Here is an 18,125-nt window from a genome sequence, read left to right as displayed (position 1 = left end):
ATACACTTAATCCAGTGTTGATTTTTTATCCCATCCTTATAATATGATTAACCAAGTATTCAAAGTAGACAGATGTTCCAATTTATTCATTTCATATAAATCTCTTTCGAGAAAGCACCTCTTTATATTTGGAAACAGATAACAGTCCAATGATGCTAATCTGATAAGTTGGGGAGATTTAGAAGAATTTTGTAGCATAATTCAAATAATATTGCTGTTTTAATTCAGAAGACTAAAGTGGTGAATTTTCTGTGAAAAATTGGGTTACTTTTTCTTTATTTCCTCGTTTAGACAATCCAGTAAAGATTGCTTAATACTGTCCAGTTGTTGTTTTAACTTCAAGTAAGATTATGCCATGAAAATCACTAAAGACAGTGATTTGAATGTTCTTTGGTTTCAGTTTGTTTGTGATTTATTCAAATTTCATCAGCTGTTATGAAACAGTGCAAAAATTCCTCTCTTATGTATTAAGTTGAAGCAGCTACAAACTATGCTAAAAATGTTTATTCGTTGTTAGTTTTGTTTAATTTTGAGCAAGTTGGGGACGTATCTTTTGGACAGTTTTTGCATATATAGATATTCATATAAAGTATGACTTACCTTTCATTTGAGATGTCTTATCATCTTAGCAATCGTACCCGTTTTCAGTTTTCTAACCACAATCATCATAATATGGGTTTTTTCACAATATTCTCCATAGTTGTAACCTCAACAGGCCATTCGAAACATACAGGATTGTTTGAGCTCATATTACCATGCTGAAAATAAACAAACCACTTGTAAATGGTTTTAATCGATGGAACTGACTTACTACAGTGTATCCAGCTTGACTTTATTCTCTTATACAGTTTTGTCTCGTTAAGTAATATTTGATCGCCACACAAAATTTTCTTTTGTCTTTAATTAAAATTCTTGATCAACTTAATTGACTGCCAACAAGAGCATTATGAATTTATGTGACTGAAACTTTGTATATGCTTCTCATAGAATACGGGAAACTAAGAATGACTTCAAAAATGTACTATGATAATCGTCTCTTGACTTTGCATGGACTTATCATGGACTCCCTCTTATATACTCAGTTTTACATTGATATTTGTAATTTAAATGTTTATATTTCCATTTATATTCTTAACACAGGAATTGTATTAGCAAAGTTCATTTTAGAGAAATGTAGTGTTAGTTTTGACAGTGAAAGGATAAACTGATAGTGATAAGGATGGCTGTTTTGTAAACTGTCTACAAATATACATTAACTGTATTACAGTTATCATTGTGTAATGTTATCATGTTTTTGGTTTTTTTAAAATTGATAATGAAAAAAATTTGTGCATAAAATAGATTTATTTTTTGAGTTTTCTAAAATATAAGAAGGAATACATTGTATATTTAGTTTTTATTTTATGTACATACAGAAGGTGTTTTGAAAGTTTTAAGATGGCTTGTAATTTCAAAATGGCTATTGTGATGGATCTCCTTCTAACTGACTCACAGTCACAGACTGACAGTCACTGACTTCCACAGACTTCAACAGTGTTTCCACTTTTGTAAGCATTCCTGGAAATCTTCTATCTTACGGGTATTAAGAACCCTCTCCATATTTGTTTGGATGCCTTTTCAATTGAGGCAAATTGGTTCCCTTTCAGCAAAAATTTCAGTTTAGGAAACATCTAGAAATCGGCAGGGCTAAATCAGGTGAATGGAGGGGGGGTTGAATCACTGCGTGATTGTGGTGAAGATCCAATTCTTGTCTCACCAGAGTGCAGGCCTGTTATTCTGCATATTTTCAAGAATATTAATCTTGATCAAGTATTGTATCTGCACGATACTTTTATAGTATTCTTGGTTGACTGTCCTCTTGGAGAAAATTTGTCATGCTTGATATCTGCAGAATTAAAGAAAACCACCAACATTTGCCTTCACATTCGACCGACTTTGTCGTGCTTTTGTGGAAATTGCGAACTTGCGAACTTGGATCTTTTCACTGTAATGATTGTGCCTTTGTTTCTAGGTCATACCTGTAAACCCGTGATTTGTCACCTGTAATTACCCTACTTAACAAATCTGGGTCTGTTTCCCAGATTAATCAGTTCTTGGAGCACGTCAAATTGGTGTTAATTCTGCTGGTCTGACAGCAATTTCAGAATGGATTTCACGAACACTTGGCACATGTTCAAATCTTCCGTTAAAATTGACTGAACCACGTAGAAACTTAAATTCAATTTATCAGCCATCCCCTTAATTGTTTGTCTATGTTGAGAATGTGCTAAATCCTGAACTTTCATAATGTTTTTATTGGTTTTTGGAAGTGGTTTTTCATCTTCGACTGATTCATCTTTTGACCAGAGGGTCATCTTCAGCTGATTTGTGGGCATCTTTGAATCTGTTGAATCAGATAAAATCATTTGACCGGCTAAGACATTTATCCCTGAAAGCTGTTTTTAAGAGTCCATAAGTCTCCATAGCTGATTTCCTGGTTTTCAAAGAAAATTTGGCACAAACTCATTTTTTGTAAAATCAGTAATTCACTGAAAACTGAAAACATGTCTTCACTCACCAGGCTGCCACTCACTAGTGAATATATATATTGTGGGTGATGTTTTCACGACATTTCAAGGACACAAAACAAGCTTTCCTTTCCCTTTCATGCCTGCAGACAAACCTACCCTCTCCTGTTGAGCAGTGACAGTACCTTTCTTAAAACTTTACAACAGACCTTGTATTTTGTTTAGACATTTGTATTTATTGTTCTTATTAGAAGTGAAATTGTAGTTAAATTTTTTTTTGTATGTTCCTGACAGAGGTTGTAAACACACACACTTGTAATGTTGCAAATGTAATTTTGCCTACACTTGTAATGTTTATAGTGTAATTAAAATTAATCTTTTTTGAAAAATGTGAACTTTGTCTTCAACATTAAACAACGAAAATTTAAATTTCTCATTGTGACTAATTAATTATTTGTCGTAAAACTGTTAATTTATAAGATTTCTAAAAGTGTGTATGTAATAATTAATAAGTAGATATTCTGAATTTGTATACAATGATTTTTTTTATTACTTCTTGTCTACTTTGAAAATCTGATAAAACTGACTTAATAAGGATAATGAATCTTTTACTATTAACAAAAAAATTACTCATTTAGCCAATATTTTGGTGAATTTTTCAATAAGTGTCATTCAATTTTTATCAGGCATTGTTATTTTTACTTTTCACATCTTTATGTATGCATTATGTATTCGTTAATCTTTTATTTTATTACGGACATATTTCTAAAGCAAGGTGATTACTGGGATCTGCTAAGTTTTTTATTGACTTCATATCATATAATTTGTTTGACTGTGGGATTTTTAAGTTATGTACATTCAGAGACAAAGTATTTGATGTAGTGCTATTACTATTATAAAGACGGGCAGTCAGTTTACAATGGAGTTTATTGATGCCCTTTTGCAGAGTGGTTGGAGGGGGGTCCCTTCTTTAAATAAAAAATGACAGCTTCCAATTTTACTCCATTTAAAGATTTTCAGTGATTCAAATAGTTTATTTATATATGTTATATATCTACAATCACATCAGCTGTAACCAAGTGGCAATCCTGCAGTTTCATAATTGAGAAATCTCAGGTTCATGTCTACACATTTTTTTTACTTTTATTTTTTTCTTAAAAATATTTTTGTATTGTAAAAATTTTTTAAATTAATACACATGATTTTTATGTTATAGTATTTATTATAATCGGTGTTGGGGGATGGCTGTATGAATTTTATTTTTACTGATAATTATTTTATTTTATAAAGTATTAATGTATGTTCATAAATGTTTTTATGAACATATTGGGAATAGAAGTCACAGGGAAAACAAATAGATAATAGATTTTGTTTTATAAAACTTGAAAAAGTTAAAATAAATAAATTTATTTTAATTTTCGGATGCCTGTTATACACCATCCATAGAATGATAATTCTAAAAAGTAAATTAAAATAAATTTACTTGTAATAGATCATTGTTTTGGAATTTTAATAATAATGCAGGAAAATTTGTGTTGTGTTCTTTATGACTGATTATGTATTTTCTGAAAAATTAAATGAAAATTGAAAAAAAATTAAGTTAAAAAAAGAAGGAATTTTTAAAGTAGTTTTGCTACAACACTATAAATAAATATTCTGCAAATAATAGTTAAATCAAAGTGACTAGTAAGGTTATACAAAAAATGATTAAATTGGAGTTGAGTAAATTATCTACCACTATCATTTAATTATGCTGTCACTTTTATTTATAAAAACCAATTTACTTAACCATCTTCTACTTATTTTTTTGCTCTGCTTAGAATGCAGGAACCGTTTTTATACTTTTAATTCTGAAAAATTACATTTGTTTGCCAAATAGTTTTAGCCAAATAGAAAAATGTAACTTTTGGTTGATTAATTATTCTGTTGGTTAAGGTCAATATAATGAACTTCAGAAAGCACTGTCTTATAGTGTACTGATAATAGTTTAATAGAGAACCTTATTTTCTGACTATTAATATTTATTTGATAGTATCTACATAAATTGTTTGTGACTGTCATCCGCATATTTTTTGTTACAATTTTTTTTTTTAGTATTATAATGTATTATAATTTTAGTAAAAATTATTAAATATTTCTGATGGATGTAAAAATATTTTATATCAAATAAAAAATAGATTTATTGAAACGAATTCAAATATGATTGTATAAAGTATTGATTAATTTTTTTTTATCATTTGACCATTTTTTATATTAAAAAAAATCAAACTTGTATAATTAATACTCAATGTAATTACAATATTTTTTAGGCTTGTTCCCTTCAAAGTAATATCCATTGATTGTCGTCTGTGTTTTGTCAAATAAGGGACAAATAAGAAATAATGTGAGTTGGTATATTGTCAGGGTGTACAATATTCAACTCTGGTTTTCCTACAGTTCAGACCTCTTTCTGTTCACACCATCCCTCAAACATTGTAAAACTTGTATATAGAACTTTTTATTGTCTGATCACATAGAAAAAATTCATTGTGGACCAAGCGTTGCCAACCAAAAAAAAAAAATTATTATCTTCGTGTTTGACCATACAAGCTTTTTTTGTGGGGGATCCTTTCCCCAACCAAAGGTTTTGATGGCGGTAGTGTAGTCAAGAAGTGATGTGATGTTAACATGATGATTGTCTTTCTAATTGTTGATCGCAAATGCAATGCTGAAGTTTTCCTGATTGATTGCATGGCATGATTCTATGCTGATTCTCCTCCTCCTGCTGATTGCTTCTCAGCAGTCGTTTGGACAGTTAAGCTACTGAACTACATCAGTATTTTTGTTTATTCCCATGGAAGATCATGCAGAACTTGGATCTTAAAGGTCAGTGTTCTGTCCCCTTTAAAATGATTGAATAATTTGCAGCAATGTGATCTACTCATATGGTATTCCAAAAATGCTTGTTGAAGCTTTTTAAATGTCTCTTTGAAAGTTTAAAAAGTTTGGACCAAAGTTTTTACACCAGCACATGTTCTTCAAGATATTTGTACTTTAACTTTTTTAAAATCTGATAGAGAGTAGTACACTTGTTTACTCCAATTGCTGTAGCTCAAAAACTATCAAGGATAGTGTAACCTGTGAATGGTGTTATACTTTCGAAAGTAGCCACCTAGGCATGACTTGTTGGAACAAGCTCTTTACATTGGTTAGTGCGCTACTACAAAGGTTCAGTCTTTTTTGAACACATATATCATATAAAAGTATCAGTAAGGTTAGTCTGATTCATTGTACATTAATAAGATGTTTCATTTTTAGAGTATTTCTCAAAGTGATGCTCTTAAATCAGTTGGAAGTAATGAACAGCCAATTATTTATTACTGTTTATTCTGGTCAATCTTTTGTTTTATAGAAACATAATAACTATAATAAAAAGATAAGATGAGATTAAATGAGCATTTCTTGTTTGAATTATTCATACCTTCAAACCAGGCTGTTATTATTACTGGGTCGTGTTCTATAATGATCGTGCATTGTTACTTGCTAATTTATAAATATAGATACCTGTTAATATCTTTATATAAGACTATAGGCATTTACTCACATAGATCTGATTATTTAAAATTTGTCCTTGTTTAATTTTTTTGAACATTGCCTAGTTACCTAGCTGCTATTATCTCATTCATACTGTGATTTTCTTGATGAAATTTAAATTTTAAAACATGCTTGTTGCTGTAGAAGATAAATTGATCAAAGCTTATTCTGCCATAATTATGTTGTTACGTGTGGCTATAAAACTTACCTACATTGTTAAATGAAGTATTTAAATACATCTATTCTTTTATAGTAAACTAGAAAAGATAAAATAAATTATTACCTTCTTTATCATTAAATTCATTAATATTAGTACATTCTGACCTTATACCTCACATTTTTGCAGAAAAAACCTGTAAAATTATTTTAACTATGATACGAGGTGTAGCTATTAAACAAGACTAATGATGCTACAGAAGAATTGCACTTGCGCCAAATTCATATGACCAACAGCTGTGTAGCTTGAAGCCTTCTCTTTTGATTGTTGCCACTCCAGTTTCTGTAGACATATTAGTCTGGCCGTGACCTTTGTTTGAATAACATCTGTTTTTTTGTTTTGCCGAAAAAATGATAAGTGTTTTATTAGAGCAAAGATTTGTGAAATTTCATATGAAACTGGGAAAAACTATTATTGAAACTTATATTTGATTAAAAAAAGTATATGGTAATAAATTTTTATCATGTGCATGGGTTTTTGAGTGGTTTAAGTGTTTCCAAGATGACGTTAAAGATGATGTTCACCTGGGTCGCCCTTCCACATCAAAAACGGGTAAAAATATTGAAAAAATCGGTAATCTGATTTGATCTGACTGTCGTATTAACTGTTTGTGTGATTGCTGAACTGTAGGAAATGACAGAGAATGCATATGGAAAATTTTACATAAGAATTTTAACATGCGAGAATGGTGCCTAAAATTCTCACAATCTAATAAAAAGAAGCTTGTGAAAATGTTTGTTCTGCCACTTTGAATGCCATTGAAAATGATCCAAACTTCTTGGAAAGAGTGATAACATGTGATGAATCTTGCTTTTTACTTATGATCCGTAAACTAAGCAGCAATTTATGCATTAATAGGCCCTAACTTTACTGAGAGCTAAAAAAGCTCAAATGAGCAAATCAAAATTCAAACTGATGATGATAGTTTTTTTCGATATTCATGAGATTGTGTACCTTCACTGGGTTCCTGAAGATCAAATCATTACTGAATGTTAATCAACATTACTACCTTGAGGTCCTTGCTTAACTCCATGAAAAAATAATAAAAAACAACCTGAATTGTGGGAGAACAAGTCAATGGTTCTTCATCAGGACAACGCATTGGCTCACCGCATCGTCTGTTAAGATGTTTGTAACCAAGTATAACATCCCAGTGTTAGACCATGTGCCTTATTCGCCTGACCTGCTACCATGCGACTTTTATCTGTTTCCCAAGGTCAAATCTGCATTAACAGGAACAAGATTTCAGACTGTATTTGTACAGTCTGTCTGTATTTCAGACTGTGTGTTTTGCTTGTGATGGTTGATGGGGGTGTCAAGAATATGGGGGGGGGGGGTTATGAATTAGCTGTATTCATTTCAAGTATCACTACCTTAAAGAAGTATCTGTTTCTGCTTATCAAATTGAAACAAGGTTTAATTTATCTTATTTAGGCTATTAAAAAAGGATAACTGAGTTGCTTATATAGATAAATATTTTATAAGATGACTAGTATAAATAGATCTGGTATAGACTTGCTTAGAATTTATCTGATTAACCAATAATTTATTTATCTAGTTTTTCTTTATTATTGTGGGCCATTATATCTCACTTTTTTAATATGGATTTCTGTATAAACAAGAAACAAACTGCCTTATAAAAAGTATCTGTTCTGAAAATTATATAGTAATATTTTATAACATGCTTTATGTGCCAACCACATTAGATTGTATCGGTAATTCAGATTGTAATAAGAATAAATTATAACTGATATAATTTACTTAATAGAAATGTGTTGTTATTTATAATAATTTCTTCACTAGCTTTTAGATGATTTATATCTTTTTTATATGTTTTTAGGTGAGATGGGCTGATTTGGAAGAGAGACGTGAACAAGAAAAAATGAGAGCAATTGGTTTCGTTGTAGGACAGACGGATTGGTCAAGAATGATGGATCCTTCATTGGGTGGCAGCAAGTTAACTCAGACTAAATATATTTAAAAAGTAAAAAAAAACAAAAAACTATAGACTAATATTAAGAATAATGAAACGTAAATAAATAAGAGATAAGTTTTAGAATTTATAAAAGATATGATAAATTGAAGAAAAAGAAGAAGATGTCAATGTTTTTGTAATGAAAACAAAGATTTGGTTGAGCCAGAACCATTTGTTTTTAGTTGATGGATGTTTAGTGTACTGCAAACAAGATTTCTTTTTAAATTGAAATTTAGTGTTATTGTTAATTTGTGTTCATAGACTTCTAATTTATTTTTAATTAAGAAAGGTTTAGATGTGTACAGAATTTTACTTATACATTAAATTCTTAACATTCATTGTTAAAGGAATTACTATGTGGGTTTTATTAAAAGAGAAAATTGATTTTTATGGGTGAATGATTTATAATAAGGTGAATTTTTTAATCTAAAATTTATATCATATTAAATGGTATTGAAATTCTTATCCTATGTCATGACTATTAAATTTTATATCTTTTGTTCTATTTAGAAGTAATGAGTTTATCTTTTTCTTGCTTATACAATATATTTAACATACTTATTTTTTAATAATTGTTAAATATGGAATCTTGTATTCATATGGTGTACATATTAATGTTGGCATTAATTTACTTATGTAATTTTAATGTTAATGTTACAGCTTGAAATTAAGCATAAAACTGTTACACAAAATTGTTAAATGTACCTCATTAAGTAAGCCATTACTTCTTTTATCAAATAGTAATATTTAGTATTATAAATGTAAAATCTTAGTATTTAATAAAATTTTGTTTTGGAAGTTTTACTTTTCTTTTTATTTAATTCATACTGAATATTGATTCATTCTTATTTTGTATCATAATACAAAATTAATTTCTCAATTTTCAAAACATTTTCTAGTATTAATACATACTAGATTTATATTAAATAAACTTACTCCTTTTTTTTATCTTGTGTTTGGTCAATATTTTAAAGACTGGTAAGGTAGCTTTTATTAGCATTTGATTACCTTTGCATTCAAGAATTTACATTTAACTGTTAACTATTCAATAGTGTCATTTTTCTTGTTTATAGTTAGTAGTTGTTACATTTTGGTACAATTTAAAATTACTATTAATATTATATTGCTAGCATTAAACTTATCCATATTTTATTGACAAAAACGTTTGGAGAAATAGGTAATTAATTTGTTGTTTTTTTCCAGTTTTATTATTTTATTTTTAAAACTAAATGAATTATCAGAGAATTATTCAATATACAATATAATTAGCATTTCTATGGTTCTTCCATTTTCCATAATAATATTATAGACAGCATTATTCGTACCCATAAATTTTATGGATGTTTTAACAGTTTAAAATGTGAAGCATTTTAGCTTCTGTCTTCTTATACACATTCTCAAAACAAAATCACCAACCAATTTAGAAACTATGTTTAAAATCCAGTGTTTTTTTAACAAAATTTTTTTATCTTTTTCAAAATAATTGAAAAACTAATTTTAATTGTGTTTGGATTTGTAGTGTAGCAACCACAATGGCAGTTACTGATGAAGATTGTTCGTGCAATGCTGAAAAGAGGAACATTAATTTTTATTACAATTAAGTTTTTTTTCTTTAATTATGAAAAGATGGCTAATTCTAGTCTGAAGGACTATTTTATTGTGTTCTTAATTTGTTTACAGTTATATCTTGTTGATTGTGGTTAATTCAAAACTCTGAAACAATTATCTGAAATAAAGTTGCTCTTTTTTCACAAGGGTAACATTATATGATAATTTTGTTTTCAGCGAGAATGTAAAAATGGAAAAGAGTATGGTACATGTATTAAAGCATAGTGGCTTATTAACTAGATTTTAGTTTCATCAAAATTGATTTGTTTTTTTTTTTTACTTCTATTTCAACAGTTTTATTAGAATTTTAATCTGTCATTTGAACTTCAATGCTTCATTCTGATATTGGGCTTAATTTCAGAACTTGCTTTTATAACTGCCTAAGTAAACTAAAATTTCATTGCACAATAGTGAATTGTGGTTTAACTGTGATTTCCTCATTTTCATTCTCTAGTTAAAAATTATTTGATAAGTGTGTGATTAATTTCTCTAGAGATTTCTTGAGTGTGGGTGTATATATATGATTTTTGTTGTTATTGAATCGGCTATTGCTTCCATTAATTTCTCAATTTGAATAGTAAACATCCTACTGTAACTTTCTCCAATAATCATTTATAGTGGATAAATGATTAACTGACAGTGAAAACAGCACTAATATTTCCAGTATTGGGTAATAGAGACATTTTGTCCAATTTCATTTGCTTTAGACTAATTTCTGAAAGTTTGATTCATACAGCATGTTTAAAGGCAATTATAATACTTGAAGTAGTGGTTGTAACAGTGATGTTTTATTTTTGAAAGAAATATATGTATAAATTGGATAAGAAAAGTTTGATTTCTTAAATTTTTTTTTATTCATTTTACAAAACGCAGATAAAAATCTTCAAAATTATTTTATAAAGCATATATTTAATGAATACTAGATGTTCACTATAAGTATATTAAAACATATATAAAAAAAGTGATTTTTAAGTCTGCATACCTAATAATATTGATTGATTTTTTCTCTCAAATTAAGTACAACTTTGAACTTCCTAAAACATAAACAATTGAAAAAATGTTTAAGAAAGGTTGTAAATTAATTTGTTTAAATATTTTTTTACAAATTTATGAAACAAAGAATTAAAAAAAAAAAGAAATATTTTTTTCTAGTATATTCTATTGCAACTGAAAGTAATATAACTAAACTAAACCCCATTCCTTAAATCTTCATAAAATCTGCAAAAATGTATGATCTAGAGAACTGATAACTACATGGTATGAGTATATCTTTTTTAATTTACTTACTAGTTTTTTATCTAACTGTTGTAGATGATTAAACAGTAACAGCCGTTGCAGTGTCTAATTTTTGTTTTGTTATTCAACCAAATTTTATTATGAATTTGTTTTCTATTCAGAGTTTTAGACATCTTAGTGTATAAATGTGATCTTCAAAGTGTTGACACAAATTTTTAATAACTAGCTATTTTAACATCATATTAGATATTTCTGATCAGGATGTCTAAAGATTCTTAATATGTCTGTTATTTGATAATATTTTGACAAAAAACTAGTACGATTGCTAATCTTAGTTATATGCTACTCTGAGTTTATTTAGTATAGATTTCATATTGATAATTAATAATTAATAAAACCTAAATTACAACACCCAGTAAAGTCAAAATGTAGTTACAGTAATTTGTTATCCATAATAAAACAAATAAAAATATTTTTTTAAATTATTAAAAAAAAATTTCTGCATGAAAGATAATTTAGAGTTACACTGCAGTTTCCGTCTCAGTCTAGATTTTCCAGCATGAAAAAAAAACAAAAATCTACAAAAAGGAGACTTCCCAAAAGAAGGATAAAAACAATTTATTATTTTGATTCATAAATTTAAGTTATTATTTATGGATGTGTATGCAATTATATTCTGAATATATAAGTTTTACGATGTTGTGTAACTTTACTACATGAATTACATGCAAAATCTACTAATGTAATTTCTGCTGAAAACCACACAAATTTTTTTACCCTTTTTGTTGATTTTAAAAGACTTCAAGATCTCTTGTTCAATTTGTTTGATTCAAATGTCTGAATTAAAAATATACCTATAAAAAACTAATTTTTAGTATTAAAAGTTTGATATAAATTTATATTCTGAGTCAGAACAGCTCTGCAGTTGGGAATGTAATGAAATAACTGTTCTGAGGGATAGACATTTACTGTTTTTTTACATTCATTTTTTGAACAAGATATTTTCAGGAAAATTAAATTAACGTAGTTTTATTTTGGTACTTTCACAGGTAATGAATGTCTTTCTTCATTTTATAAACTATAATAATTATGCCTTTTTATTTAGAATTTTGCTGAATCTCATTCTTGTATATTATTATTATACATTGCCAAATAATATATTTGTTTGTGAATCATATGCTCCTGCTATGTAACTAAGTAGTGTTAGGTTATTTTGTGGTACTTCATAATTATTGTGTCACTTAATGTATTCCCAAGTACATTTCGTTAGGTGGCCTGCAGGGAGCTTTCTCCTCCAGACCACACTATGGATCGACTACCCTAAAAGTCCTTACATCCTAAGCAGTTGCTCATTGTTACTGGATAAATGAAGGATAACAGAAAGGGTGAATGTTGAAAGAAGATATTAACCCTTGGATGATACAAAATGACGCTACTCACAGAAAAGTCAAATTCTCCAGGATCCAGGTACCCATGATTCTTCCCAAAATCCCTCAGGAAATAAGAAATTCTTATTCTGAAGAAACAACTTATCAATAATATATTTGATTTTGGTTAAAAAATATGAGGCTTGATAAAATATGCAGAATTTTAAAATTTCCCAGGCTGTGTAAGTCCAGTTGTCAGAGTTTTTTTTTGTGTTGGTACCCTTGTCCCTTACATGTTTACATCGGTAGCCATATTGGTTACTTATTTTATTTTTGGCTGTTGAAAAGGTTATGTGTGTTTTGGTGTGGTGGATGATTTTTAACTTGTAGAAAAAATGGAACAAAGAATTTGCATTATATTTTGCTGTAAGAATGGAATAAAGTAGAGCACCACATTGGAAATGTTGAATGTTGCTTTTGATGATTCTTCTATGAATAAAACAAGCGTTTACAAGTGGTACAAATGTTTCCAAGAGGGTTGTGATGAAGTTGATGAGCACACTGACTGTGTCTGCACATCAACATCTAATGACAACTCGAAAAAGTGAAGAAAATGATTATGGACAATTGTTGAATTACTATCACAGAGTCAATAAGGATTATTGACTAGAAGTTTTACACGAATTTGTGACGAAACATTTCATGATAATGCACCTGCTCACTCTTCACTCTTGTTCGTGAATTCTGACCAAAAACAACATCATTATGATGCATCAGCCTCTGTGTTCATGGGACATAGCGCCCTGTGATCTCTTCCTATTCCCCAAGCTGAAAAGTACTATGAAATACAACATTTTGTCAACATTGAAGAGATAAAAGACAGAATGAAGGAGGTAAACACCTTACTGGAAATTGTGTTCTAGAGGTGCTTCAAAGATTGAAAAAAAGACTGGCAAATGTATTATATCTGAAAAGGAGTAATTTGAAGTTTACATAATCATTATTGAACAATGAATAAAGATTTTTTGAGAAAAATTAAAATTCCAGTATTTTTTTTATCAAATCTCATATGCTATTACTCCAGAAACTGAAGAGCCACCCAAGAACAGTTCAAAGTAATTTAATGAGTTTGGGCTCAGTCCTATTTTTAATAATTGACAAAGATCTCTCAAAAAAATTTTCAATGGATATTTGTTTTTTTTTCGTTTCGAATAGCCCATTTAGAGGGCACACTTAATCAACTTTTTAGCGCCCGTGTTCTTTCATTTTTCTAGAGTGGTGGATATTTGTTTTATATATATATATATAATATATATTTGTTTTTTTTTAATCAAAAATACATTGTTCAAAGAGTTTCTTTCTAATGCTGCTTTTACAATATGTAAATATACTTTCATCTTTCACGGGCAGTATCTTTGATGATTGTTTTTCTGTTACATAGTCAAAAAGTTATTAATGTGAACCTATCACATCCACTGATATAAGAATTTGTCACAATTAGTAGCTTTTAGATCTTTCTGGGCATATAATATGTTTTTTTATCCATGTTTGTACTGTGATTTTCCAAAATACATTGGTATCTTATTACAGTTTCACGTAATAATTTTTTTTATGTTGATAAGTGGCTGGTTAAATACAGCGCTATTTGCGTTAACTTTGGATAATCTCAATTTAAATTTTAAAAATACTTAATTTAAAATTCATTAAATATTTCAGTACCAAGTATTGAAAAGTGACTAGTCACAATACTTCTAATAATGCTTTCTGTATTAAAATACTTTATTTGTTAAATGTATCTTATTTTCACAATGTTAATTCATTATGGTAGTAGATTGTTAAAATAAGTAGTATTATTATTTAATTCCTAATAATAAATTACCTCTTACTTGCAATTATTCTTCAGCTTCCATTAATTAGATAGATAAAGTGCCAAGATAACACGTTTTTATTTTCTAATATTAACATCATTATGTTTTTATTACTTTAAGAATTATTATATGACCCATTAAAATACAGAATATATAAGCATCTCCATGATTAGATTATTTAATGTAAAAATAATATTTTATTATTTATTAATAGAAGTTAAAAATTTTGTTTAGACATTTTGAGATATTAAAAATCTATAGACATCCTAAATCAAAACAAAGTATATTAATTTGTTTTTTATTTACAGATTTTGTGAAAATTGATTTTATGTTTAATAATTTTTTGTTTATGTATATTTATTATTTGTATTTAAATTTTTTTATCCATAAACTATTTTCTTTTATTAATATCCTATTCAAACATTTCAGTGTGGTTAAATTTACAACTTCATTATTTTGTGTGTCATTCCTTGGGAAAATTAATTAAAACAATTTTTTTTTAACTTATATTTTGAAGATATATTGTTGATAAACATTTTAATTAATAAAATAAACACATGATTTATTCTAAAACTGAATCAAATACAGTCATCGAAAAAGGTTGCAGCAATTTAAAAAAGTTGTATCTCAAACTACTAATCAAATAAGTATTTTTTTCTAAATTTACCAACTCAAAACATTTTTTTACATAGCTTAGAATGTTTCAATATAAGCTTCATTGGTCGCTCTGCAAACATCCAGCCGATAATCAACTTCTGCCCAGGTCTGCTGGATCATTGCAGGCGTAACTGTGGCAATAGCAGTGGTGATCCATTATCTTAAATGTTGTTCATCCCTGATTTTTTCACTGTAGATAATATTTTTAATGTATCCCCATAGAATAAAGTCAAGGGATATCAAATTTGGGCTTCTCGGAGGCCAAAGCACAGGACTAGCCCTACTAATCCAACAATTATGGAATCTTTCATTGAGAGCTTGTCGAACATCTAGGCTGAAGTGTGGGAGCACACCATCTTGTTAAACATTACAGCAATGGCTTGTTCAATTTGGTTTATCTGGTTTAATTTGGCAAATACGCTTAACTGCTTCTTCACTCATTTTGGGCTGTCTGGGGGACTTTTTCACTACCACGTTTACAGATTCCTTAAACTGTTCATACCACCAACTAATGATGTTTGCATGAGGAGGATCATTGCCATAAACATGCTGGAAGGTCCGTTGAACTGATTTATATTCCGCTAACCTTAAAAACCACTTCATTGCTCGCTCTGCAAACATCCAGCCAATAATCAACTTTGCACAAAATGTGCTGCTGAACTTGTCGCTATTGCACCGTCTGTGGCGCAGAGGCATTATTTCATTGTGTGCATCAGCTTAAAATCACATCTAAAAACTTAATAAATCCTGATATACTGCAATTCTAATTAATACTCAATTACATGGGAGATATGAATATTTTTAATTGCTGCAACCTTTTTCGTTGACCCCTTACTTTCAGTTTAATATTTTTAAATTAATAGCAGTTGGAGCAAGCAGTAATCTTGACTTGGGGAGAGATCTTCTGATTTTTTTTATATTTACTGTTTGATTGAGATCATATTTAATGTTTGTAGAAAAGATAGAATTATTTACATAATAAAATAATTTTCAGAAAAACATTTATTTTACTTCAAAAGAATAGTGAAATGTCATTCTTCATCAGATGAGCTAATGATTTTGATGATTAACTTTGTTGAAGAAGTTCCTTTTATGGTCTTGTTATAAGTTATTTCCATATAATTTAATAGAAGGCTATAAATTTTTTGAAAATTCACATGATCTATTTTGAAAATTGAAGATTTTTTTGTTCTTGTTATCATTAGTTGGATAGTGTTAGATTGTTGTAAAATAATGATGTATACCCTGACATAATTGTGATGTTAAAAAGAATTTACATGTTACAAATTAAAGAAAATTAGTTTAAAGAATGTAATGTGTACTTCCTTTTTTTTTTAAAGAGTATTTATTTTTGACAGCTGTGTCAGTCTGTTTACATTTTTTCTTCACATTTCTTGTTTTTATCAGACGCAGTTTTCTCACGTGTCATTTTCTTGTAAAAGGCTTTATTTTATACAGGTTACATTTTTGTAGGCTTAATCCACAATTAACAAATTTTAAAGTAAAGACTAGTGCATTTTGTTTTTTGAAGTCTGTGATAAATTAAGGGTTGGTTTTTTAAATTTTAATTGACATTAATTTCTATAGTTATTAGCTTCATGAAACATTCATTCCAGGTGTTCTGGAAACTATCAGACTGTAAGAAAACATGCCATTTACCATCTTAAGGACCTTCAGGTTGGTTGTTATTAATTCAGTTTCAGTGTATAAAAATTTCACTTTTTTTTTTTGTTTGGTTCTTAGTGTTATATTTTTTGAATGTGTTTATTCATAATTAAAATACAAATTAATTTTAATTTTGAGAATACTGATTTCAAGCATTTATTTAGACATCAAACCCTTGCATTAAATAATGGGTCAAAATATTATATTTTTGTTAGCCTTTATTCTCTAATTAAACAAATATTTTTGTTACATGAATTTTTACGTGACAAATAAACTTTTTCTCTCATTTTCTCCCTCTCTCAATTTCTCTCTTTCCCCCTCCCGTCCAATCACTCTCTCTCACCCACCCTCACTCTCTCACCCACCCTCTCTTGCTCTCTCTCTCTCTCTCTCTCTCTCTCTCTCTCTCTCTCTATATATATATATATATATATATATATAACTTGTTCATCGCATGGTGGATTTTTTTTTTCATTTAAATTTTTACTGGAATTACTACAAATGTTTTAAACTATTTAAAAAAATGTCCTTAATTATGCATAAAATTTCCTCTAAATATTGTTCAAATATTTCCATGTCTTCAATCCTGTTGACTCTTAATTTCTTTCCCATTTCAATCATTGACATGATCTTTATAATGTATATTTTTATGTGCCAATCAAAATAAAGATTTATTTATTTATCTACTGCTTTTAAAATAGGGGAAAACTATTCAAACCTAATCCTTGGTTCGGTTCAAGGATAGCAGAAGGTGGAAGTGGGTTTGAATTAAAGGAACCACTCACTTTGCATAGAATGGATTACTATGTAATCCTTAGAATGATATTAACAAACACATTCTTAACATTAAGATATATCTCATATTAATATAAATCTGATTGAATATATAAATACATTCTTTCAGTTCTTTATGGGTAATGTTTTAAAAATTTGAAATCTTAAATGTTAAATGACTCATTAGTTTAATATTTAACGGTTTTAAACTATTACCGTGTCTTGTTATGCTGTTCAGTGAATTATTATTATTAACATTGTTTAGCTGAGGGCCCCCTCCCTCAAAAGGAAGAAAAACATTGTAAATGCAGTAGGAAAAATGTGCATTGTTAAAATAACTAACACGACCTGGTTCTATGAATGCTATCACCATATTACAAAATAGGATACTAAAGATTTACGTATGACCATTTATCAATGAAAAGTGTCTTAAAACAGTAATAATAATAGAGACTCTGTTCAGGAGAGTCTCTATTATTATTACTGTTCCCTCAATTATTATTCATTCATTTCTAACAAAGTTTTTGTCTCTAACTTCTACTTATCTCAGATTATTACATGTTTATATAATATATTTGAGTATTATTTAATTTAATGCAATTGCTATTTTTAAACTTTATATGTATGAATTTTTATGATTTAAAAAGTTCCCTTTGATCACGTGACCGATCAATTCAA

At 28.5% G+C, this 18,125-nt stretch overlaps 1 protein-coding gene across 6 annotated transcripts in view; it reads left to right on the top strand.

Annotated features, from left to right (window-relative positions):
• Window positions 1–18,125, top strand: part of LOC142331504 (uncharacterized) — a 517,182-nt gene that overhangs the window by 98,143 nt on the left and 400,914 nt on the right. For 2 of the 6 annotated variants that reach the window (XM_075377454.1, XM_075377452.1), the window contains one exon: window positions 8,138–9,073. The exons of 3 other annotated variants lie outside the window; for them this stretch is intronic. In XM_075377454.1, the coding sequence (XP_075233569.1) occupies window positions 8,138–8,278 (141 nt within the window). In that variant the 3' untranslated portion in view covers window positions 8,279–9,073. Of the gene's footprint in view, window positions 1–8,137; window positions 9,074–18,125 lie in introns of those variants that run through there. One more of the 6 variants, XR_012758012.1, reaches the window with a different exon arrangement.

This window comes from Lycorma delicatula, chromosome 10, assembly GCF_047948215.1.
Source record: "Lycorma delicatula isolate Av1 chromosome 10, ASM4794821v1, whole genome shotgun sequence".
NCBI classification, from domain to species: domain Eukaryota; kingdom Metazoa; phylum Arthropoda; class Insecta; order Hemiptera; family Fulgoridae; genus Lycorma; species Lycorma delicatula.
The sequence above is the reverse complement of the archived record's forward strand: the minus strand, read 5'-3'. Positions and strand labels throughout refer to the sequence as shown.